At 45.9% G+C, this 27,999-nt stretch overlaps 1 protein-coding gene across 1 annotated transcript; it reads left to right on the top strand.

Annotated features, from left to right (window-relative positions):
* On the top strand, window positions 1-27,994 carry nsfa (N-ethylmaleimide-sensitive factor a; the record flags this gene model as incomplete). Its single annotated transcript, XM_080524898.1, has 19 exons — window positions 1-83; window positions 5,299-5,398; window positions 9,498-9,537; window positions 9,681-9,847; window positions 10,239-10,346; window positions 11,039-11,114; window positions 12,111-12,266; window positions 17,800-17,999; window positions 18,555-18,720; window positions 20,204-20,278; window positions 20,454-20,641; window positions 21,160-21,255; window positions 21,525-21,681; window positions 22,092-22,225; window positions 22,723-22,789; window positions 23,412-23,491; window positions 23,907-24,041; window positions 27,250-27,363; window positions 27,935-27,994. The coding sequence occupies 19 exons, from the start codon at window positions 1-3 to the stop codon at window positions 27,992-27,994; spliced, it is 2,202 nt and encodes a 733-aa protein (XP_080381024.1).
* Window positions 27,995-27,999: the final 5 nt, after the last annotated feature.

Here is a 27,999-nt window from a genome sequence, read left to right as displayed (position 1 = left end):
ATGCAAGCGGCGCGATGCCCGACAGACGACCTGTCGTTGACAAACTGTGCTGTCGTGAGCGAGAAGGACCTGCAGTCTGGCCAGTAAGTAACCACTCTGGAGAGACCTCCACCTCTCCTCCATCTCTCCACCTCTCCTCCTCTCCTCCACCTCTCCTCCACCTCCACCTCTCTACCTCCTCTCCTCCACCTCTCCTCCTCTCCACCTCTCCTCCACCTCTCCTCCACCTCTCCTCCTCTCCTCCACCTCTCCTCCACCTCTCCACCTCTCCTCCACCTCTCCTCCTCCTCTCCTCCACCTCTCCTCCTCACCTCTCCTCCCCCTCTCCACCTCTCCTCCACCTCTCCTCCTCTCCTCCTCTCCTCCACCTCTCCACCTCTCCTCCACCTCTCCACCTCTCCTCCACCTCTCCACCTCTCCTCCACCTCTCCTCCACCTCTCCACCTCTCCTCCTCTCCTCCACCTCTCCACCTCTACCTCGTCCCAACCCAAGCAGACACCTCCACCACAAGGCTCTGTCCACACCGTCCACGCCCCAACACCTCAACAGCAAGGCTCTGCCCACACCTCCCACCCACGCACCTCCCATGACACTCACTCTACGCCACTTACCGTTGTAACGCGTGGAATTCGAACGAGGAACGGTATCAAGCACACGTGCCTTATCAGCCCGTAGTCCGGTTTCTACCTCCGCCATCCTCCCCTGCCACAAACCCAGTCGTCAGTGAGAGACCGAACCAAACACAGACATTATTATATTATATACAGTGACAGGTGGTTTGTTTTTTACTGGAAGGAAACTATAATCTAACAGGCCACAACAACAAGGCCAGAGTAATCACTCTGTCACAGATTTGGGTCTGGGTTGAAAATAACCCAAAATGCTGCGAGCGTGTTGTTTCAGACAGCCCACAGGACACCACATACACGCCACAAACCCAGATTAATCACTCTGGAGGGCCAGATAAATCCAGTCAGACATCTTTCCCCTACTGCAGAATGAATGTCTCTCTCCTGCCCTTTGAGGGAGAGCACATAAAGCGTCATCCCAGGCTAATTTGGGATTAGCCTCCCATGGAATCCTCTTGGATTGTCAGGGGGGGGAGGGGGAAGGGTGGGGGGGAAAGGATGTTGTTTTGGGAAGGCTTTGTTTACGTGGCGCCATAAGACCTACCCACAGCCCCACTCCCCCTCCCCCTCTCCCTTTCCCACTCCCCCCAATCCCCCCATCCTTCCTCCACCCTCCTCCTCCTCACCCAACCTCCCTCTCCTCTGTTCATGGAAAAACTAGGATTATCGTATTCCTGTCAGAGCCGTTTCTCCCTCTGTAAAGCTATCTTCTTCTCAGCGATTAAATATTAATGCCATGCAGCGAGCCCCCGGCGGTGGGGATGGCGCTGAGTATCAGGCAGCTGTTTTCCACAGTTCTTCATCTGTGTGTAGGAGTGCACCAGTAGCACCAGGCAGTATCTTCAAGAAGGAGAAGGAGTGGTCCTAAAGTGCTTTATTCACTTGTACACAGAACATCGAATTGCAATGACAATAGTTGAATCTAATCTAATCTAATCTAATCTAATCTAATCTAATACAGACCATCTCTATATACACTCTCCCAAAGTACAGTACAGCTGTCACCATCTGTTTTTGCCCAATAGCCCATACTTCTAATCCTATCAATTTTCCTCATTTAAACATGTCCACCCTCTCCTTACCCCTCTGTGTTCACCCCTTACCTCCTCTCCTTACCTCCTCTCCTTACCTCCTCTCCTTACCTCCTCTGTGTTCACCCCTTACCTCCTCTCATTACCCCCTCTCCTTACCTCCTCTCCTTACCTCCTCTCCTTACCTCCTCTCCTTACCTCCTCTGTGTTCACCCCTTACCTCCTCTCCTTACCCCCTCTCCTTACCTCCTCTCCTTACCCCCTCTCCTTACCTCCTCTCCTTACCTCCTCTCCTTACCTCCTCTGTGTTCACCCCTTACCTCCTCTCCTTACCCCCTCTCCTTACCTCCTCTCCTTACCCCCTCTCCTTACCTCCTCTCCTTACCCCCTCTCCTTACCTCCTCTGTGTTCACCCCTTACCTCCTCTCCTTACCTCCTCTCCTTACCTCCTCTGTGTTCACCCCTTACCTCCTCTCCTTACCTCCTCTCCTTACCTCCTCTCCTTACCTCCTCTCCTTACCCCCTCTCCTTACCTCCTCTCCTTACCCCCTCTCCTTACCCCCTCTCCTTACCCCCTCTCCTTTACCTCCTCTCCTTACCTCCTCTCCTTACCTCCTCTCCTAAACCCCCTCTCCTTACCCCCTCTTCTTACCTCCTCTCCTTACCTCCTCTCCTTACCCCCTCTGTGTTCACCCCTTACCTCCTCTCCTTACCTCCTCTCCTTACCTCCTCTCCTTACCCCCTCTCCTTACCTCCTCTGTGTTCACCCCTTACCTCCTCTCCTTACCTCCTCTCCTTACCTCCTCTCCTTACCTCCTCTCCTTACCCCCTCTCCTTACCCCCTCTCCTTACCCCCTCTCCTTACCTCCTCTCCTTTACCTCCTCTCCTTACCCCCTCTCCTTTACCTCCTCTCCTTACCCCCTCTCCTTACCTCCTCTCCTTACCTCCTCTCCTTTACCTCCTCTCCTTACCTCCTCTCCTTACCCCCTCTCCTTTACCTCCTCTCCTTACCCCCTCTCCTTACCTCCTCTCCTTACCTCCTCTCCTTTACCTCCTCTCCTTACCTCCTCTCCTTACCCCCTCTGTGTTCACCCCTTACCTCCTCTCCTTACCTCCTCTCCTTACCCCCTCTCCTTACCTCCTCTCCTTACCTCCTCTCCTTACCTCCTCTGTGTTCACCCCTTACCTCCTCTCCTTACCTCCTCTCCTTACCTCCTCTCCTTACCTCCTCTCCTTACCTCCTCTCCTTACCCCCTCTCCTTACCCCCTCTCCTTAACCTCCTCTCCTTACCTCCTCTCCTTACCTCCTCTGTGTTCACCCCTTACCTCCTCTCCTTACCTCCTCTCCTTACCTCCTCTCCTTACCCCCTCTCCTTACCCCCTCTCCTTACCTCCTCTCCTTACCCCCTCTCCTTACCCCCTCTCCTTACCCCCTCTCCTTACCTCCTCTCCTTTACCGCCTCTCCTTACCTCCTCTCCTTACCTCCTCTGTGTTCACCCCTTACCTCCTCTCCTTACCTCCTCTCCTTACCCCCTCTCCTTTACCTCCTCTCCTTACCCCCTCTCCTTTACCTCCTCTCCTTACCCCCTCTCCTTACCTCCTCTCCTTACCTCCTCTCCTTACCCCCTCTCCTTTACCTCCTCTCCTTACCTCCTCTCATTACTTTTACATTTACATTTACATTTTTGGCATTTAGCAGACGCCTTATTCCAAAGCGACTTACAATCAATACATTTGAGTGCTAAGCATGTGAATCATCAGTCCACCATTCGTGGCAGGAAGAGTAATCTAGCTCAGGCCCGGGGCCATTGATAGAAGGAGAAAACCTTCTTCTACCACCTTCTTCTAAACTTTTTTTTTTTTTTTTACTGGAGGAACAGAGAAACAGTACAAGGGGGGCGATAGAAGTTCTTAGGGACACAGTAGAGGGGAAAGCGGGCGTCTTTAGGAGACGTAGTGCTGAGGGGCAGAAGATGTCTCAGGAGGAGCAGTTAAGGTGTAATTACTTCCTCTCCTTACCTCCTCTGTGTTCACCAGTGTGTGGTTAGTGCTATGGGCTGGCTTGGGTCAAGCAATAAGTAGCCAACATTGATAATTAATATTGTATATATAATATATATGCCATTTATCTGACACCTTTATCCAAAGCGATTTAGATTGCAGTGAGTGCATTCATTTTTCAGTATATACAGTATGGTGGGAATAATAATTAAGTCATGAGAGTACTATCTTCTGTACTTATTTATAAAACATTGAATAATGTATTAATACAAGTTACCAATTGGTTATAACTAATGAATAACACCTAAATGATGAAATGTCACCTTAATGTGAACTGTAACACCATTAATCGTGTTCTAATGACTTACAAACGTGTATTAATGAGTTAACATGTGTAACTCATTACGTGTCCCCTTAAAGTGGAACACTGTTAACCGTTTATTATTAATGAGTTACCAACATTTGTAACTGAATTACAAAGAAATCCTGTTATTATTCAGTTATAAACCATTCACAAACAGTTATAACTCATTAGTTAGAGAGATTAGATTGTTGCAAAATCGATCAAATTACATGAATTACAACATTGTTACAACATCAATCAAAAACAGTGGCAGCTTATAATGAAAACATGAGAAAGCACAGCAGTGGTCCCCTGGCACAGTCCTAACAATAAGCCCTTTTACTAAGCTATGGGGCGGCTGTGGCCCTGGCCGGCCACATGTCGAGGTGTCCTTGGGCAAGACATTGAACCCCCAAATTGCTCCCAGTGAGCGGGCCGGCGCCTTGCATGGTAGCTTGCTGCCATTAGTGTGTGAATGGGTGAATGAGAGGCCATTGTAAAGCGCTTTGGAATAAGGCGCTGTATAAGTCAGTCCATTTACCATTTAAGCTGTGCTGATCAGGTGCTCTCAAACTCAGTTATAGAAATCATGTTACAACATCACGGCACAACAACAACATTACTGGCGCCTGACTGCCAGCACCAAGTGAAGATGGAACAATGTAAACTAATGAGTTATATAACAAATAACTGTTTGTGAATGGTTTATAACTGAATAATCAACTTGTTGTACATCATTTATTTAACTAATTATAAACCATTTTATGAACCCTTTACAAATGCTACCATAATGTAAAGTCTCTTTTCTCTTCTTTCAGACTGAGGCTATATTCATTGTGGTTATTTTTACTGTCATTCAGTATCTTTTTACCCCTACGGTTTGTGCCAATTATTCCATCTGAATAATCTAGGCCAACATCCCCAGCATAATGAGTGTCTAGAGTAGTGTCAAGATACCAATTGTTAATGTGATACTGTGTACAGTCATGAGGTAGTGTGTGTGTGTGTGTGTGTGTGTGTGTGTGTGTGTGTGTGTGTGCGTGCATGTGTGGAGCCTATGAGTCTTGGCCAGCAAGACCAGTGTGTGTCTGTGTGTGTGTGTGTGTGTGTGTGAGAGTGAGTGTGTGTGCATGATGTGTGTGTGTGCGGCCAGCAAGTCCAGTGTGTGTGAGTGTGTGTGGCCAGCAAGTGTGTGTGTGTGTGTGTGTATGCGCGTGCACGTGACCAGCAAGACCAGTGTGTGTGTGAGTGTGTGAGTAATAGGTGCCCGTCTCTCTGTCCCTCTCCTCAGACATGTGACTGTGAAGACCACGCCCACTCACAAGTACGTCTTCACCGTGAAAAGCCACCACTCCGTAGTCCCCGGCACCATCGCCTTCAGTCTGCCTCAGGTAAACAACTAAACACACCACCTGCCTCAGGTAAACAACTAAACAAACCAGTCTGCCACTTAAGCAATATCACACGAGAGGGAGTGCTGATATTCAGTTCTACAGCGCCATTTAATAGTTAACAGTAATAAGCGACAACAGATTATGATTTGTTTGTTTATTTAATCATTTATTTTGGCTCCGCCATTGCCTAGTAACCTGAACACAAACATGTGCGGCGGAGTGATACATATAGTTAAAAGTCCCAGTGCTGTTATACTGTATATCGGCACTCATGGAATGCCTCTTGTCCAATCAAATTACTTAGTCGGAACTAACTGTTGTATAAAGGTAAATAACTAAACACACCAGAAGCCACAAGTAAATAACTAAACACACCAGAAGCCACAAGTAAATAACTAAACACACCAGCCTGCCACAGGTAAATTACTAAACACACCAGCCTGCCACAGGTAAATAACTAAACACACCAGCCTGCCACATGTAGATAATGATACACACCTGTATGAATGTTTACCTCAGAAGGACACCTGTATGAATGTTTACCTCAGAAGGACACCTGTATGAATGTTTACCTCAGAAGGACACCTGTATGAATGTTTACCTCAGAAGTACACCTGTATAAATGTTTACCTCAGAAGGACACCTGTATGAATGTTTACCTCAGAAGGACACCTGTATGAATGTTTACCTCAGAAGGACACCTGTATGAATGTTTACCTCAGAAGGACACCTGTATGAATGTTTACCTCAGAAGGACACCTGTATGAATGTTTACCTCAGAAGGACACCTGTATGAATGTTTACCTCAGAAGTACACCTGTATGAATGTTTACCTCAGAAGGACACCTGTATAAATGTTTACCTCAGAAGGACACCTGTATGAATGTTTACCTCAGAAGGACACCTGTATGAATGTTTACCTCAGAAGTACACCTGTATGAATGTTTACCTCAGAAGTACACCTGTATGAATGTTTACCTCAGAAGGACACCTGTATGAATGTTTACCTCAGAAGGACACCTGTATGAATGTTTACCTCAGAAGGACACCTGTATGAATGTTTACCTCAGAAGTACACCTGTATGAATGTTTACCTCAGAAGGACACCTGTATGAATGTTTACCTCAGAAGTACACCTGTATGAATGTTTACCTCAGAAGGACACCTGTATGAATGTTTACCTCAGAAGGACACCTGTATAAATGTTTACCTCAGAAGGACACCTGTATGAATGTTTACCTCAGAAGGACACCTGTATGAATGTTTACCTCAGAAGGACACCTGGGCCCTATTCCATGAAGCTCGATAAAGGTCTAAGCCTCGATAAAGTTTTAAGCCTCGAAAATGTTAGCTTGCGTTCGGTGCCATCAATGTGGCTCAAATAATTCGCTGCTTGGTTGAGCTCCTTCTGAGTCAGATATAATTAGCCTGGTCCCGACCAGGCTAAAACACAGGCTATAGTCATCCGTGCGTCAAAAAAGGCTCACAGGCGGAAACTAAACCCTGAACGAAAGTTCCTCATGTGTCTTTTAGGAAATATTAGTTCCCACTTCACATGAGATAGATAGATTAGATAGTTTGACTGTGTGATAGATAGATAATTTGATATTTTGAAAGTGTGATCGATCGATAGATAGTTTGATTGTGTGATAGATAACTTGATATTTTGAAAGTGTGATAGATAGATAAAGAAAAGAGTGTAAAAAAAAAAAGAAGTAATTGTCTCAACTTGCATTGCCGTCATGACAGCGGTCTAGCTAGCGTAGTGGTTAAGGCTGTGGACTCGAGTTCCAAAGGTTGAGAGTTCGAGACTTGACTAAGTCATTCATTTTTTTTTTTTTTACATTTAACCGAAGATTTCATGCAAAGGTTTCAAACACCATTGTAATCGTGTCAGTTCTTGTAAATTAGCCTGCACCATAATTTTATAGCCTACAATACTTTTTTAGATGAGATTTTAGATTAGATTCAGACAACGAAATGCAGTAAAAAGTGCGCCTGAAGAGGGATTCGAACCACTGATATAAAATGTCGAATAAATCCTATGGCAGCAGTCAATACCACTACGCCATTGTGGCGATATGATGGTTTGTAGCCTGCTGCGGATATCACCACAGTAGCAATATTCATTTATTAAAATATGAACATATAACAATAACTGGGGCTAGTATGACCTACGCATTTAATCGGTCAGCAATTTCTTGCCAAACCATTTCCCTCGCCTTGTTAATTGCGGCAGTATTGCACTATTTTACATCTTATTTTTCCGTCTTCATAAAAATCAATAATTCGGAATGCTGCGCAAATGTAGTACCCCTGCAGAGTGGAGTATCTTCATTTCGACAGATCGACACTTCAGGGCTTTTTATGTCTGCGTGCACGCGCCCATATCGAAGATTTGTAAGCCTGTCTTCTGTGAACACTGATGACACAAGGCTGATCCTCATTCGAGGAATCACCTGAGGCTTGAATACCAATCTCGAGGTCCCTGAGCGCCGCATTTAATTATAGCGCCGCTATATTAAGCCACCGTTAGTGAAACGGACCCCTGTATGAATGTTTACCTCAGAAGGACACCTGTATGAATGTTTACCTCAGAACAGGGTTTCCGTTAGAAAAATTTGCCGTCGGACATCGTGTCCGGGAAGAATTCGATTTACCGGACAAACGTGATATATTCCGGTCATCATATTAAAATATAATATTTTTTTTTTTTTTGCAAAATCATATTTTTTTTTTCTCCAAATCTAATATAGCTGTTTGTCGCGGTGATTACTGTTGTGTAGCGGCCTATATATGCCATTTAATGTCTATTTCTCATCCGATACGATTAGATGCGAGCTATATAATATATAATAATATAACATGATTTGACGCATGCGCGCTATGCCATGCGTCAAATCCAGCGCTGAACGGGTCCAGCGCTGAACGGGCGCCTCACTGGGAACTGAACAGACAGCATCGATCAATGAACGGACTCCACATTACGTTAACTGAAGTTTGTTAAATTGTTTGGGATTAATGTGAGTTTTCTATTTTCTCTTTCCAGTTTTACCCTTTTTTTTTTAAAATCAATAAAACAACGTCATTTCTATAAGTCTCGCTGGTTGGGAAGACATTTCGTTTAGCTCGGGAGTATGACAATGGGAAGAACATAACTGTATAACTGAATGACAACAAATGTATGAGTAATGAGTAAAACAATGTCACTTTTATAGTATGTTGTTTAACTTGCCGTTCGGTCGCCATGGCTCTAGTGTGTGTAGCAGCTTCAGCTAGCTGGCTAGAAACTTCTAGGGGTGCGTTCGTAAACACGCTCTGAGAGCGCCGGAGCGCACGCTGGCTTCGATGTCACAGAGCGACCGAGTCGTTCGATTGGACGAGAGGCGTTCCGCGAGTGCTGATCGGATTTCCAGAGCGTGTTTACGAACGCACCCATAGATGGGAAATCAAGAAACCGTATTACTATGGTGGACGGGTTGGCAGGGTTGCCAGATAGGCATGGGTTACCGCCGAATGGGCTACTGTGTTTAAACGGTAATAGACTGGTTAAGCTGTAATCCCATCTGGCATCAATCCCATGTGGCACCTGTGTGCTGTTTCGCATAGGCCGGCCTACACATTAGGAGTCATCATCATGCCGGTGTCAAATCATATCATAATAAAATAAATACATAGCCTATATATTCGTCTTTTTTAAAATAGAAGGAATCAGAATGTGAACTTTAGCGAATTGTATTCAAAGGGAATTATTTTCACCGGACAATATGTCCGACGACTTTTCAATATGTCGGACATCAACAACATTTACCGGACAAAGACCGGTAATTGCCGGTTAACGGAAACCCAGCCTCAGAAGTACAAACACCCTGGTCTTGGCTCATTGCTCACTCTTATTTTCCTCTCTTTCTCTCTCTCTTCCCCCTCCCCTCTTCCTCTCTCTCTCTCTCTCTCTCTCTCTCTCTCCCACCCCCTCTTCCTCTCTCTCTCCCCCCTCCCCTCGTCCTCTCTCTCTCTCTCTCTCTCTCTCTCTCTCTCTCTCTCTCTCTCTCTCTCTCTCTCTCTCTCTCTCTCTCTCTCCCACCCCCTCTTCTAGAGGAAATGGGCAGGCCTCTCTATTGGACAGGAGGTTGAAGGTAAAGTTCTGTTCTTTTTTGACGAGTCTGAGAAGAGAAAACTCATTAAGTCATTAAGGCTTACTGTAGATGGCACAGTATCTTACAGCCCAGACAGGGGCGAGACTACACCCACCTAAACCACGCTCTCTTCTGTCCTCTAGTGGCCAACTACAACTTTGACAAGTCCAAGCAGTGTGTGGGGGCCATGACCATAGAGATCGACTTCCTCCAGAAGAAGAGCACTGACACCAGCCCGTACGACTCAGACAAGATGGCCAGCGAGTTCATACAGCAGTTCAACAACCAGGGCTTCTCCATCACCCAGCAGGTCAGAGGTCAACACACACAAACGCACGCAGACAACACACCACGTACACGCATGCACGCGTCCACACAAGCATACGCACGCAGGCACATGCACACACGCAATCACACACACACACACACACATGCAGGCACGCACGCACACACGCACACACACACACACACACACACACGCACACGCACGCACACACACACATACACACACACACACACATACACACACACACACACACACCAATACCCTCTCCTTTGGATTCATCCAGGTGCACAGTGGGCAGGTGCAGCACTTTGAATGAAGTGGTGCTTCATTCCGACCATGATAACATGAAACAACAACAATCGTGTCATGTTGAAACAAGTAATCCATCATGTCCTCCTCCGCCTCTGCTCCACAGATGGTGTTCAGTTTCTGTGACAAGCTGTTCGGTCTGGTGATCAAGGACATCGAGGCCATGGACGCCAGCATCCTGAAGGGGGAGCCGGCCGCAATCAAGAAGTCGAAGGTACCTGGAGATAACACTAGAACAGCCGTGCCTTATTTACCTACTATAAGAGCTGCCTCGGGGGTCAAATGACCATAGTCTTTACAATGGGAAGCTGCTATTTACACACCACGACCACTAGTTGGCCGTCTTCTAAATTAGCCTGCTTCCTACATAGAAAAACTGTAAAATAGCTTTATACTAGCTCATCCTGATGTGATTTTGAAAATGTAAGGATACTGGGTGGTAGAACGCACATATCTAGGAAAGGTCATGAAAGGAGGGTTCTGAAATTTGATCGAGTGCAAAGATATAAAAAAAAAAATATTCACAGAGTCAAATAACCCCACCCACGGCTGTTCTAGTGATAACGTCACGGCATGCTACAGTTTATAACCTCGACTAGGCTGTTATAAACACGTTATATATAACTGTTCTTTCTGGAATCGTTGTTATTGCATGTGTAGAACAACAGAGAGGACGCACCAGCATTCGACTGACCGTTTCAATATCAGTTGAGTTGAGTTGGTTGTCAATCATTTAGCGGTAAGCTAAAACCTCCACCAAAAGATGGCCACCAGTACACCCGACATGGAATGTTGATTTGGATGGGGAATGTCCACTGTTCTACTCATTCTATTTCTATGTGTGTACCTCTCTCTGGACTGTTCCATTGAGCCTCTGTGGGGGGGGTGTTGTCTTCTCTCCTCCAGATTGACATTGGACTGCTGGTGGGGAACAGCCAGGTGGTCTTCGAGAAGGCTGAGAGCTCCTCCCTCACACTAGTTGGTACGTTCCACCTCCAGCCACGCACGTCGTAAAACAGGTGGTCAAACGCTGGTGTATCCAGATAATACGATGTCTCAGACCTTATTTCCTTGATCTGCAGAAACGACCCCCCCCAGAACGTATTAATTTGAGACTACGTTGTAGTTTCCTGTGTGGCATGATGTAGTGGCTATATCACTCCACAAGAGGGCAGCACAAACCTATAGGTCAAAGCAAAAGAATGGAATCCTATGACATACTGTTCATATCTGTGTCACCTCTCTCCCCTCTTTCTCCCTCCTCCCTCTCTCCCTTTCCTCTCCCCCTCCCTCTCTCCCTTTCCTCTCCCCCCTCCCTCTCTCCCTTTCCTTTCCCTCCTCCCTCTCTCCCTTTCCTCTCCCCCCTTCCTCTCTCCCCTCCCTCTCTCCCCTCCCTCTCCCCCCTCCCTCTCTCCCCTTCCTCTCCCTCCTCCATCTCCCTCTCTCCCCTCCCTCTCTCCCCTCCTTCTCCCTCCTCCCTCTCTCCCTTTCCTCTCCCCCCTCCCTCTCCCTCTCTCCCTTTCCTCTCCCTCCTCCCTCTCTCCCTTTCCTCTCCCCCCTCCCTCTCTCCCTTTGCTCTCTCCCCTCCCTCTCTCCCCTTCCTCTCTCTCCTCCCTCTCCCCCCTCCCTCTCTCCCCTTCCTCTCCCTCCTCGCTCTCCCTCTCTCCCCTCCCTCTCTCCCTTTCCTCTCCCCCCTCCCTCTCTCCCCTCCCTCTCCCCCCTCCCTCTCTCCCCTCCCTCTCCCCCCTCCCTCTCTCCCTTTGCTCTACCCCCTCCCTCTCTCCCCTTTCTCTCTCCCCTCCCTCTCCCCCCTCCCTCTCTCCCTTTGCTCTCCCCCTCCCTCTCCCCCCTCCCTCTCTCCCCTTGCTCTCTCCACCCTCCCTCTCTCCCCTCCCTCTCCCCCCTCCCTCCCTCTCCCCCCTCCCTCTCCCTCCTTCCTCTGTCCCCTCCCTCTGTCCCCTCCCTCTCTGACCTGCAGGGAAGGCCAAGACCAAGGAGCAGAGACAGAGCATCATCAACCCTGACTGGAACTTTGAGCGCATGGGCATCGGTGGTCTGGACAAGGAGTTCTCTGACATCTTCCGCAGAGCCTTCGCCTCCCGCGTCTTCCCTCCAGACATCGTGGAGCAGATGGGTAACTAACTACTAACTAACTAACCACACCCTAAACAACTAACTAACCAACTAACTACTAACTAACTAACTAACCACACCCCAAACAACTAACTAACCAACTAACTACTAACTAACTAACTAACCACACCCTAAACTACTAACTAACCAACTAACTACTAACTAACTAACCACACCCTAAACTACTAACTAACCAACTAACCACACCCTAAACATCTAACTAACCAACTAACTACTAACTAACTAACTAACCACACCCTAAACAACTACTAACTAACTAACCACACCCTAAACAACTACTAACTAACTAACCACACCCTAAACAACTACTAACTAACTAACCACACCCAAAACAACTAACTAACCAACTAACATCTAACTAACCAAACCCTAAATAACTAACTAACCAACTAACTACTAACTAACTAACTAACCACACCCTAAACAACTACTAACTAACTAACCACACCCTAAACAACTACTAACTAACTAACCACACCCTAAACAACTACTAACTAACTAACCACACCCTAAACAACTACTTACTAACTAACCACACTCTAAACAACTAACTAACCAACTAACATCTAACTAACCAAACCCTAAACAACTAACTAACCAACTAACTACTAACTAACTAACTAACCACACCCTAAACAACTACTAACTAACTAACCACACCCTAAACAACTACTAACTAACTAACCACACTCTAAACAACTAACTAACCAACTAACATCTAACTAACCAAACCCTAAACAACTAACTAACCAACTAACTACTAACTAACTAACCACACCCTAAACAACTACTAACTAACTAACCACACTCTAAACAACTAACTAACCAACTAACATCTAACTAACCAAACCCTAAACAACTAACTAACCAACTAACTACTAACTAACTAACCACACCCTAAACAACTACTAACTAACTAACCACACCCTAAACAACTACTAACTAACTAACCACACCCTAAACAACTAACCAACTAACTACTAACTAACTAACTAACCACACCCTAAACAACTACTAACTAACTAACCACACCCTAAACAACTACTAACTAACCACACCCTAAACAACTAACTAACCAACTAACAACTAACTAACCACACCCTAAACATCTAACTAACCACATCCTAAACATCTAACTAACCACACCCTAAACAACTAACTAACCAACTAACCACACCCTAAACATCTAATTATCCAACTAACCAACTAACTACTAACTAACTAACCACACCCTAAACATCTAACTAACTAACTAACCACACCCTAAACAACTAACTAACCAACTAACTACTAACTAACTAACTAACCACACCCTAAACATCTAATTATCCAACTAACCAACTAACTACTAACTAACTAACTAACCACACCCTAAACATCTAACTAACTAACCACACCCTAAACAACTAACTAACCAACTAACCACACTCTAAACAACTAACTAAACAACTAACCAAACCCTAAACAACTAACTAAACAACTAACTAACCAACTAACCACACTCTAAACAACTAACTAACCAACTCACTAACCAACTAACCACACTCTAAACAACTAACTAACCAACTAACTAACCAACTAACCACACTCTAAACAACTAACTAACCAACTAACCAAACCCTAAACAACTAACTAACCAACTAACCACACTCTAAACAACTAACTAACCAACTAACTAACCAACTAACCACACCCTAAACAACTAACTAACCAACTAACCACACTCTAAACAACTAACTAACCAACTAACTAACCAACTAACCACACCCTAAACAACTAACTAACCAACTAACTAACCAACTAACCACACTCTAAACAACTAACTAACCAACTAACCACACTCTAAACAACTAACTAACCAACTAACTAACCAACTAACCACACTCTAAACAACTAACTAACCAACTAACCACACTCTAAACAACTAACTAACCAACTAACCACACTCTAAACAACTAACTAACCAACTAACTACTAACTAATCACACCCTAAACATCTAACTAACCAACTAACATCTAACTAACCACACCCTAAACAACTAACTAACCAACTAACTACTAACTAATCACACCCTAAACAACTAACTAACCAACTAACATCTAACTAACCACACCCTAAACAACTAACTAACCAACTAACATCTAACTAACCACACCCTAAACAACTAACTAACCAACTAACATCTAACTAACCACACCCTAAACAACTAACTAACCAACTAACATCTAACTAACTAACTAACCAACTAACTAACCAACTAACCACACCCTAAACAACTAACTAACCAACTAACTACTAACTAACTAACTAACCAACTAACTAACCAACTAACCACACCCTAAACAACTAACTAACCAACTAACTACTAACTAACTAACCAACTAACCAACCAACTAACCACACCCTAAACAACTAACTAACCAACTAACTACTAACTAACTAACCAACTAACTAACCAACTAACCACACCCTAAACAACTAACTAACCAACTAACTACTAACTAACTAACCAACTAACTAACCAACTAACCACACCCTAAACAACTAACTAACTAACCAACTAACTAACCAACTAATCACACCCTAAACAACTAACTAACTAACTAACCAACTAACTAACCAACTAACCACACCCTAAACATCTAACTAACCAACTAACATCTAACTAACCACACCCTAAACAACTAACTAACCAACTAACTATTAACTAACCACACCCTAGACAACTAACTAACCAACTAACATCTAACTAACCACACCCTAAACATCTAACTAACCAACTAACTACTAACTAACCACACCCTAAACAACTAACTAACCAACTAACATCTAACTAACCACACCCTAAACAACTAACTAACCAACTAACTACTAACTAACCACACCCTAAACATCTAACTAACCACACCCTAAACAACTAACTAACCACACCCTAAACAACTAACTAACCACACCCTAAACAACTAACTAACCACACCCTAAACATCTAACTAACCACACCCTAAACATCTAACTAACCACACCCTAAACATCTAACTAACCACACCCTAAACATCTAACTAACCACACCCTAAACAACTAACTAACCACACCCTAAACAACTAACTAACCACACCCTAAACAACTAACTAACCACACCCTAAACAACTAACTAACCACACCCTAAACAACTAACTAACCACACCCTAAACAACTAACTAACCACACCCTAAAAAACTAACTAACCACACCCTAAACAACTAACTAACCACACCCTAAACACCTAACTAACCACACCCTAAACATCTAACTAACCACACCCTAAACATCTAACTAACCACACCCTAAACAACTAACTAACCACACCCTAAACAACTAACTAACCACACCCTAAACATCTAACTAATCACACCCTAAACATCTAACTAACCACACCCTAAACATCTAACTAACCACACCCTAAACAACTAACTAACCACACCCTAAACAACTAACTAACCACACCCTAAACATCTAACTAACCAACTAACTACTAACTAACTAACTAACATCTAACTAACCACACCCTAAACATCTAACTAACCACACCCTAAACATCTAATTATCCAACTAACTACTAACTACTAACTAACCACACCCTAAACAACTAACTAACCAACTAACATCTAACTAACCACACCCTAAACAACTAACTAACCACACCCTAAACAACTAACTAACCACACCCTAAACAACTAACTAACCAACTAACCACACCCTAAACGTCTAATTATCCAACTAACTACTAACTACTAACTAACCACACCCTAAACAACTACTAACTAACCACACCCTAAACAACTACTAACTAACCACACCCTAAACAACTAACTAACCACACCCTAAACAACTAACTAACCACACCCTAAACAACTAACTAACCAACTAACCACACCCTAAACATCTAATTATCCAACTAACTACTAACTACTAACTAACCACACCCTAAACAACTACTAACTAACCACACCCTAAACAACTACTAACTAATCACACCCTAAACAACTAACTAACCAACTACAATCTAACTAACCACACCATAAACAACTAACTAACCACACCCTAAACATCTAACTAACCACACCCTAAACATCTAATTATCCAACTAACCACTAACTAACCACACCCTAAACATCTAACTAACCAACTAACTAGTAACTAATCACACCCTAAACAACTAACTAACCAACTAACTACTAACTAATCACACCCTAAACATCTAACTAACCACACCCTAAACAACTAACTAACCAACTAACTACTAACGAACCACACCCTAAACAACTAACTAATCACACCCTAAACAACTAACTAACCAACTAACTACTAACTAATCACACCCTAAACATCTTACTAACCACACCCTAAACAACTAACTAACCAACTAACTACTAACGAACCACACCCTAAACAACTAACTAACCACACCCTAAACAACTAACTAACCAACTAACTATTAACTAATCACACCCTAAACATCTAACTAACCAACTAACTATTAACTAATCACACCCTAAACATCTAACTAACCAACTAACTATTAACTAATCACACCCTAAACATCTAACTAATCACACCCTAAACAACTAACTAACCAACTAACTACTAACTAATCACACCCTAAACATCTAACTAACCACACCCTAAACAACTAACTAACCAACTAACTACTAACGAACCACACCCTAAACAACTAACTAACCACACCCTAAACAACTAACTAACCAACTAACTATTAACTAATCACACCCTAAACATCTAACTAACCACACCCTAAACATCTAACTAACCACACCCTAAACATCTAACTAACCACACCCTAAACATATTTAAATCTAAGCTAAAAACCTTCATGTTTTGCACCAGTTATGATTAAACACAAACACTTCTATCAATGTCTTTTTTCCATTAACTATTGTCTTTTTAAATGTTTTATCTATTTACTTCTTAGATTTGCTTTTATTCATTGTAATTTTTATTTTCTTATGCTCCTCTTGCTGTATTTTTAAATAATGCATGTAAAGCACTTTGAATTGCCCCTGTTGTATGAAATGTGCTATACAAATAAACTTGCCTTGCCTTACCCTAAACATCTAACTAACCACACCCTAAACATCTAACTAACCACACCCTAAACATCTAACTAACCACACCCTAAACATCTAACTAACCACACCCTAAACATCCTCTCTACCGCACTGGCATAGAAGGCTTAGAAGACAAAGAAGGCTCTTTATATTATATATATATATATATAATTCTATCTCTATTATTCTCCATTGCTATTCTCTTTCTCTTTTATTGTATTCTAACCCAAAAAAAGGATAACGTAAAAAAAAGCTCTATTTCGTGGTCCTATCTGAGCTGTTCCTGGTCCTGAGAAACGATGCGAGCAAAATGTTGAGTTGCGAAACGTTCCATTACTCCATGACTATGATGTGTGACTGATTTGACCTGGCTCTCTCTCTCTCTCTCTCTCTCTCTCTCCTCCCAGGCTGTAAGCACGTGAAGGGCATCCTGCTGTTCGGCCCCCCCGGCTGTGGTAAGACCCTCATGGCCAGGCAGATAGGTAAGATGCTGAACGCCCGCGAGCCCAAGATCGTCAACGGCCCCGAGATCCTCAACAAGTACGTAGGAGAATCCGAGGCCAACATCAGGAAGCTGTTCGCCGACGCAGAGGAAGAGCAGAAGAGGGTGAGGGGCGGCGGACATCTTGTTTGTTTATTTATATAACGGAGGATAACTAACATGTATAGAGACTGTACTTACTGGGGATACCGTACAAACCAGTCGTGTTGAGGAATACAATCATAAAGATATGAAATCTCGCCCCTTAGTTTCCAGAACTGACTTTCTGATGTTGAAATCGATTATTTATGTCCATCTTTCTCTCTCCTTCCTCCCACCTCCCTCCCCCTACCCCCACCACCCCCCCATGTCCTCCCTCCTCCCCCTACCCCCCCCCATGTCCTCCCTCCTCCCCCACCGTCTTCCCCCCTCCTTCCTCCCTCCCCCTACACCACCGCCCCCCCCCACGTCCTCCCTCCCTCCCCCTACCCCACCGCCCCCCCCACGTCCTCCCTCCTCCCCCTACCCCACCGTCCCCTCCTCCCTACCCCACTTTCCTCCCCCTCCTCACCCCTCCTCCCTTCACCTTCCTCCCCCTCCTCATCCCTCCTCCCTTCACCGTCCTCCCCCCTACCCCACCTTCCTCCCCCCACCGCCCTCCCTCCTCTCCCCACCTCCTAGCTGGGAGCCAACAGTGGACTGCACATCATCATCTTCGATGAGTTGGACGCCATCTGTAAGCAGAGAGGCACGGGGGCCAGCAGCACGGGCGTGCACGACACCGTGGTCAACCAGCTGCTGTCCAAGATAGACGGAGTGGACGAGCTCAATAACATCCTGGTCATAGGTAGGCACACACACACACACACACACTCACACACACACTGCGCACACATGCACACACGCGCACACACACACACACACTGCGCACACATGCACGCACACGCACGCACGGAAAGACACACAGACACACAGACACACACACACACACACACACATGCACACACACACACACACACACACACACACACACACACACACACCCACACCCACACACGCACTGTCTTGGCAAACTCAACAAAGAAACCAAGTACAGTGCCATTCCTTCACAGACAGGGAAGGAGAGCCCAATTTCCCCTCCCTAGAGAAACTCAGCCATCCCAACATGGGTTTTGGCCCCCATTTCCCCCCAGAGGAGAGACATGAGATGACAGTCATGGCCTGCACAGCTGAAGTCAATTCACTAATCACCCAGCAGCTCACCTGAACAATCACCACTCCCTATAAAGGGCAGTCTCACAGTTCAACAAACACACTGTGATAGGAACATGTACTATTGCAGTGCTGTGCTGTGCTCAAACCAACTGTTTACAGAGACCAGAGTGGCTGACGGTGAGATGACTTGGCTGTGTGTTGTTGTTTGTTTGATATCTTGGATTTGTTTGATAGCAAATTGGTTGCTGTTGGGTGTTTGATATAAAGTTCAGTTTATGGTAAAGTTAAAAGGGCGGTACATAATTTTGGGAAAACTATTTCATTACTTGTAAAAATGTTTCATTGCATTGTAAATTCCTTCATATTGTTTCTTAGCCGCTTATTTTGTGTTTATACCTTTTCAAAGGTTTTTCACCTGCTACTACTACTGCTAAACTTATAAATCTAATGAAAAAGAGACAAAATTAAGTCCAAAAATAAAAGGAGAAAGATAATTACTGTCTGGTCATTGGATGCAGAAAGAGTGGAGTCCCAGTGAAACTCTGGTCAAACGGTCAAAGCCCTTTCAAGTTAGGGGAAGCACAGAAACCACAGATAACTTGACACGCACACACACACACGCACACACACACACAGACTGACTGGACACATTCCTACAGTGGCCATCTTATGTTTCTCAAATAGAGACAAACTACTGCTTTAAGTTACTATTTAACCACTTTTTCTCTCTCCTCTCCTCCCTTTTCTCTCTCTCCTCTCCCTTTTCTCTCTCTCCTCTCCTCCCTTCCCTCTCCCTCCTCTCTCTCTCCTCCCTCTCTCCTCTCCTCCCTTCCCTCTCTCCTCTCCTCCCTTCTCTCTCTCTCCTCTCCTCTCCTCTCCTCCCTTCTCTCTCTCCTCTCCTCCCTTCTCTCTCTCCTCTCCTCCCTTCTCTCTCTCTCCTCTCTCCTCCCTTCCCTCTCTCCTCTCCTCCCTTCCCTCTCTCTCCTCTCCTCCCTTCCCCCTCTCCTCTCCTCCCTCCTCTCTCCTCTCCTCCCTTCTCTCTCTCTCCTCTCCTCCCTTCCCTTCTCTCTCTCTCCTCTCCTCCCTTCCCTCTCTCTCTCCTCTCCTCCCCACAGGAATGACCAACAGACCTGACCTGATAGACGATGCCCTGATGAGGCCTGGCAGGTTTGAAGTCAAGATGGAGATCGGTAAGACACACACACACACACACACGCACACACACACACACACACACACTCTGCCCCCCACCCATCATGTTGACCCTCTCCTCCTCCCTAACTGTACTTAATTCCATTTTCTCTTTCTGTTTATTCCCCCCCCCCTCTCCCTCCATCCCTCCACCCCCCCCCCCCCCCTCTCCAGGTCTTCCTGATGAGAAGGGGCGTGTCCAGATCCTGAACATCCACACCAATAAGATGCGCGGCTTCGGCCTGCTGTCCCCTGACGTGGACGTGAAGGAGCTGGCCGCAGAGACCAAGAACTACAGTGGCGCTGAACTGGAGGGCCTGGTCAGAGCCGCCCAATCAACGGCCATGAACCGCCACATCAAGGTTAGACCGGCCAATCATAGGCCGTGAACCGCCACACAGGATGATATCTCTCTCTGACAATATCTCTACTGATATTTCTGTTAATATCTGTATTTGATATCTGTTCATATCTCTGCTGATATCTCTGTTAATATCTCTGCTGATATCTCTACTGATATCTCTTTTAATATATCTTCTGATATCACTGCTGATATCTCTGTTCATATCTACTGATATCTCTGTTAATATCTTCTGATATCTCTGTTAATATCTACTGATATCTCTGTTAATATCTACTGATATCTATGTTAATATCTTCTGATATCTCTGTTAATATCTACTGATATCTCTGTTAATATCTGCTGATATCTCTGTTAATATCTACTGATATCTCTGTTAATATCTACTGATATCTCTGTTAATATCTCTACTGATATCTCATTTAATATACTGTATCTGCTGATATCTCTGTCAATATCTCTGTTAATATTTCTGCTGATATCTCTGTCAATATCTCTACTGATATCTCTGTTGTCCAGGCGACAGCCACAGTGGAGGTAGACACAGAGAGAGCAGAGAAACTGCAGGTGACCAGAAGTGACTTCCTGGGCTCCCTCAACAACGACATCAAACCTGTAAGTAACCAGTCTGTATTATATTATATCAGCCAATCAGAGACTTCTGAGGCTTCTATAATCAGACAGACCAGGAAGTGACCACTCTACTCCTTTCTCTCCTTCTCCTCCCCTCCTCTCCTCCTCCTCCTCCTGCTCCTCCTCTTCCTCCTCCCCTCTCCTCCCCTCCTCTCCTCCTCCTCTCCCCTCCTCTCCTCCCCTCCTCCTCTTCCTCCTCCTCCTCTTCCTCCTCCTCCCTTCTCCTCCTCCTCCTCTTCCTCCTCCCTCAGGCGTTCGGTACCAACCAGGAGGACTACGCCAGCTACATCATGAACGGGATCATTAAGTGGGGCGACCCGGTCACCAGGGTTCTGGACGACGGGGAGCTGCTGGTCCAGCAGACCAAGAACAGCGACCGCACCCCGCTGGTGGCCGTGCTGCTGGAGGGTAGGGCTGGACACACACACACACACACACACACACACTGGCATATACACACACACACACGCACTGGCATATACACACACATACACACACACACACACACACACTGGCATATACACACACATACACACACACACACACACTGGCATATACACACATACATACACATACACATAGGTACATACATACACACACACGCACGCAAACACACACACACACAGGCATATACACACACACATACTGTACATACATACACATACATACATACACACATACGTACATACATACACACATACTTGAGCATGCACAATACACACGCAAACACACATACACACACACACGCAGGCATGCACACACACACACACACACACACACACACACACAACCTCTAACCTTGTCCCCCCCCGCCCCAGGACCCCCCCACAGTGGTAAAACCGCCCTTGCAGCCAAGATCTCTGAAGACTCTGAGTTCCCCTTCATTAAGATCTGCTCCCCAGACAAGATGATTGGCCACTCTGAGATCTCCAAGTGCCAGGCCATCAAGAAGGTAACGTCTCCATGGTTACGGCACTCACACAGTTCAGTCAGTTTAGCCTCTGCTGTACCAGGTGTGCTGACTGAGAACATACTCACAACATGCCCTCTCTCTCTCTCTCTCCCTCTGTACCATGCCCTCCCCCCTCTCTCTCTTCTCTCTCTCTCTCTCTCTCCCTCTGTACCAACCCCCCCCCCTCTCTCTCTCTCTCCCTCTGTACCATGCCCTCCCCCCTCTCTCTCTTCTCTCTCTCTCTCTCTCCCTCTGTACCAACCCCCCCCCCCCTCTCTCTCTTTCTCCCTCTGTACCAACCCCCCCCCCCCCCCCCCCCTCTCTCTCTCTCTTGGTACTCTCGCTCTCACATGCTCTCTCTCTCTCTTCTCTCTCTCTGTACCCCCGCCCTGCACTGCCTCTCTCTCTCTTTTTCTCTCTCTCTTTCTCTGTCTCTCTGTACCCCCTCTCTCTCTCTCTCTCTTTCTCTCTCTTTTCTTTTTCCTTCACTCCGTCAGATCTTCGACGACGCGTACAAGTCCCAGCTGAGCTGTGTGGTTGTGGACGACATCGAGCGTCTGTTGGGTACAGTACTCCACCTCCTTTGACCTTTAACCCCTAACCCTGACCATCGCCTTCTGGGGTTCTCCCCCAAACAATGGAAGAGTGGCATGTTGACACGAAGAGACGCAGGTTTAACAGTCGGGTTTGCAATCCAACACCCTGGGAAGAACCCTGCCTTTTGATTGGCCGAATGCTTTGTGTGTGTACGGCTGTAGCAGGGGGAGGCTGGCGGAGGTAGAGATCGGAGGACGGGCTCATTGTAATGCATGGAATGGAATGAGGAGTGGTATCAAACACGTGTGCTTGATCTCTACCTCCCACCAGCCTCCCCCAGCGTGTATGCTGTACCCTTCTGTATTTGATTTATAAAAAAAAAAATATTTAACCTTTATTTAACCAGGAGGTCCCTTGAGGTTAAAATCTCTTTTTCAAGGGAGACCTGGCCAAGAAGGCACACCAGTACAGATATTTAGAAGTTACAAAATTGGGTAATAAAACATAATAAATAACAGACAAGAGAGAGCAGAATAAATATTATCGGAAAAAAAAAATAAGAGTAAAAATGTGTAGACTAACATGTGGTCCTCTCCTGTAGACTAACATGTGGTCCTCTCTGTAGACTGACATGTGGTCCTCTCTGTAGACTACGTGCCCATCGGTCCTCGCTTCTCCAACCTGGTCCTCCAGGCTCTGCTGGTGCTGCTGAAGAAGCCCCCACCCAAGGTGAGCTACCGTGGTGTGTGTGTGTGTGTGGGGGGGTGCGTGTGTGTTTGTGTGTGTGGGTGAGTGCGTGTGCGTGTGTACGTGTGTGTGTGTGTATGTGGGGTTGTGTGTGTATATATGTATGTGCGGGTGCAGGGTTGTGTGTGTGTGTGTATACTATGTGTGTGTATGTGTGTGTATACTATATGTGTGTGTGTCTGTGTATACTATATGTGTGTGTGTGTGTGTGTGTGTATACTATATGTGTGTGTGTGTGTGTGTGTGTGTCTGTGTATACTACTGTATGTGTGTGTGTGTGTGTGTGTATACTATATGTGTATGTGTGTGTGTGTGTGTGTATACCATATGTGTGTGTGTGTGTGTGTGTGTGTGTATGTGTGTGTGTGTGTGTGTATAACCCTGTGGGCCCCTGCAGGGCCGTAAGCTGCTGATCATCGGCACCACCAGCCGTAAGGACGTGCTGCAGGAGATGGAGATGCTGGACGCCTTCAGTACCACCATCCACATACCAAACATCGCCACAGGAGAACACCTGGTGGAGGCCCTGGAGGTACACACACACACACAGACACACACACACACACACACACATAGTATACACAGAGTATACACAGACACACACACAAACACACACACACAGACACAACCCTGCATACGCACGCACACGCACACACACAGACACAGACACAGACACAGACACAGACACAGACACAGACACAGACACAGACACACACACACACACAGACACACACACACACACACAACCCTGCATACGCACGCACACACACACACACACACAACCCTGCATACGCACGCGCGCACACACACACACACACACACACACACACACACACACACACACACACTCAGACACACATACACAAACACACACAAACACACACACACAGACACAACCCTGCATACGCACGCACACGCACACACACACACACACACACACAGACACAGACACACACACACACAGACACACACACACACACACAACCCTGCATACGCACGCACACACACACACACACACACACAACCCTGCATACGCACGCGCGCACACACACACACACACACACACAGACACACACGGACACACATACACAAACACACACACACAGACACAACCCTGCATACGCACGCACACACACACCGCACACGCACGCACACACACACACACACACACACTTTAATCATTTATTTATGTCCACATAGAAACAAGTATACAGGGACAAAAATACTGAAGGCACAGATGGGATGCATTCACAAACAGACATGGACAATGTCTTTCACATACAACAGGACAAGACTCACGGGTACAAGTAACACCGTCTCCGCCATACATGGCGGCTACCAATAATCGCAGAGACAGAGCAATACTTGCTGAGCCTTTTTGCTTCTCCCTTGGACATTCCCAGTAGACGTAGTCCTCTGACAACCAATCTGTGCACATGTCCAAGACTGCCAAATATAAAGACTAATAGCGTACACCTATAGCCTAGCTCTGAGATGGTATCTACAAGCTGCTGGTATTTCATGACCTTAGTCATGAAGGCTTCCTCTAGGCTTATATCAAAGGTGCATGCTACCTCTAATACAGACACCTCTCTGGACTCTTCATTAACAACAATAACATCTGGTGTGTTAGCTGACAACTGTGAAAAGTGACATTGGTCATTACAGAAATTGAACAAAGATGCATTGACACAAGCATGTGTATACATTTTCACTGTAACTGGGAAGTGGAGTGATATGTCCTTTACTATAAGGCTCACAATTCTGTCATGACGTGCTATATACATTCCTTTGTAAACATAACAGCCATTCAAGATGTGTGATAGTGTTTCTGTAACCTGTTCTGTGGTGTGGTGCAAGCAATGAGGAACCTGAGTGGAAGGAAACCAAATAGAGAGGTTGAGTCTGGTAGGAAGGACTTGTAATCTGGCCTTGGTTGTGAATATGACAGTCCTCATCGAGTGCAGTGTTTTTTTAGAAAAGAATGGGAAACAGAGTGATCAGCTGTGGGAAGACATGCCAGTTTTCCCTGGAGTTTCAGACCAGTCCAGTGTTGTTGTTGTTGATGTTGATGAAGGTCCATGAGAGTCCGTCTGGCCCCTCTAGATGTTAGCTGGTGGCTCTGACCAGCAAAGGAGGCTGTTGCCCTGACCTGTGTGAGAGGGTCAGATATACAGTTCTCTGAGACCCGAACAGTCTCAGAGTCAGACCGCACCCACTCCAGGGACACCCCGGCTCGGACACAGAGGTCATTCAGGTCTGGCCAATCAGACCAAACTCCAAAACCAGCGGAATGAGTGTCCAATTTTCCGCTGGGTTTCCTCTTGAACCCAAGGAAGTGGGGCTCCGCCCCCCTGGCAACTGGGACCTTCCTTCTCCTCAGGTCCAGGAACATGGAGGAGCGGGCCAGCTCCCTGACGTCCTTGTCGTCGTTGTTAAGCATCCTGAGAAGATGGGAAATTCTCATGCTGGTGTAGATCCATTCTACATTGGGGACCCCTAGCCCTCCCTCCCACTGGGGATGAAAGATGATGTCACGGGTGCTGTGTGAATTGAGTCCAAGCCACCTGCGCACTACGCTCACAGTCTTGTTGTTCATTTCACACAGCACTTTCTGGGGGATGTGGACATTGGAGAAGAGGTGCTGAACTTTGGACAGGGCCACCTGCCTGATGGCTTCTAACTTCATAGTTAGTGGCAGAGGACAACTGTCTATCAAGTCCAGCCTGGAAGTGAACTCAGTCAGGATGTTATTGACTTGCTCCTTCCACTCTCCTGCGATGTTAATTTTATGTCCAAGATATGGGTATGTCTCATGAAGAGAATTTACACGAATGGGCTGTGTTGCTAAAGAGAACACAGGGGGTGTGTCTGTTTTTGAGTGGTACTACCTGTTCCCCCCACTCCGCCTCTCATACAGGACAGCGCATTTGCTGGCTTTGACCTCCAGGCCAGACCATTCCAGAAAACGATCCGTCCTGCAGAGCATGTTCTTGATGACGCTCTCCTCCCTGGAGGCCAGGACAACATCATCTGCGTAGCCCTGCACTGGGTTGGGGGAGATGACACCCTCAGGGGCACACTGACACAGCCACTTAATCCACTGGTTGATGGCAATTATGAAATTAACCGCGCTCCATGGACAGCCAGTTTTAATGCCTGTCTGAAGTGGTGTTGGGCGAGGGAGCTGCTTCCCACAGATTACTTGGATGGTGGAGCTTCGGTACACATCTCTCACAATGTCAATGAATAGCTGGGGTAGCTGTATCTCTTCCAGTGATCTAATCATTATATTGTGAGCTAATGTCCCAAAAGCATCTCTAAAATCAAGAAAGACTGTAAAGAGTTTACATGACTGATGTTTAAAGTCATCTATCCCTGTCTTAAGGCAGAACACATGCTCATCCATACCCATCCTGCTGATGTAAGCCTTCTGTTTGGTGGACAAGATGTTAGCATCCACCAACCAGGGCAGGACTCGGGCCAGTATGCACTTCATGAACACCTTATAGATGGTAGGGAGAAGAGAGATGTCCCTCCATGTTGTTGGATCTTCAGGGATATTGCCTTTCTTTGGGATGCGATGTATCAATGCTCCTTTCCATGAATCTGGAACTCGCTTATTCTCCAAACACACGGACACACATACACAAACACACACACACAGACACAACCCTGCATACGCACGCACACACACACCGCACACACACACTAATGCAGCTCTATCCCGTGTGTGTTAGCTGCTGGGAAGCTTCACCGAGGCAGAGAGGTGCACCATCGGTCAGCAGATCAAGGGCAAGAGGGTCTGGATCGGCATCAAGAAACTGCTCATGCTCATCGAGATGTCTCTGCAGGTCAGTCGCTCACAGCCAATCAGAGACGAGTATTCAACCTCCTATTTCATTTTTCAATGGCCATGATAAAGGGTAAGGGTTAGGGGTATCCATCAAGGAATGAGATCATAGGATTGTATTAGTCAGACAATTTGTTTCCTAAAATGTGGTGCCGGATAAGACACCACGGCCTTTACGTGCTTATTTCAAGTTCGGTTTATTTATAAGAATATGTATATGTTTTGTATGCTGTTAGAAAATGTCTTATATATGTTACGGTACATGTGGGAATACGGTACATGTGGGAAAACTAGGGTTAGGGTTAGGTGCTAGGGTGACATGGTGCATGTCTAACCCTAACCTTAACCCTAACCCTAACCCTACCCCTAATCCTAACCCTAACCCTAACCGTAGCACCCTAGCACCTAACCCTAACCCTAGTTTTCCCACATGTACCGTAACATATACACGTTTTAAAATGTCCAGTGTGGCCAGCGGGGGGCAGCAGACTCTATGCTGAACCCTTATGGGGGTCAAGGGTCATACGTGTCACTGTAAGTCACTGGTGTCATCTCCTCTCCTCCTCCCTCAGATGGAAGCGAAGCACAGAGTCACCAAGTTCCTGTCTCTCCTCAGAGACGAGGGGGCGTGAGTACA

This window comes from Nansenia antarctica (genome assembly GCF_963989245.1).
Source record: "Nansenia antarctica genome assembly, chromosome: 2".
NCBI lineage: Eukaryota > Metazoa > Chordata > Actinopteri > Argentiniformes > Microstomatidae > Nansenia > Nansenia antarctica.
Note: the sequence above shows the minus strand (reverse complement) of the source record. Positions and strands in the feature narration are given on the sequence as shown.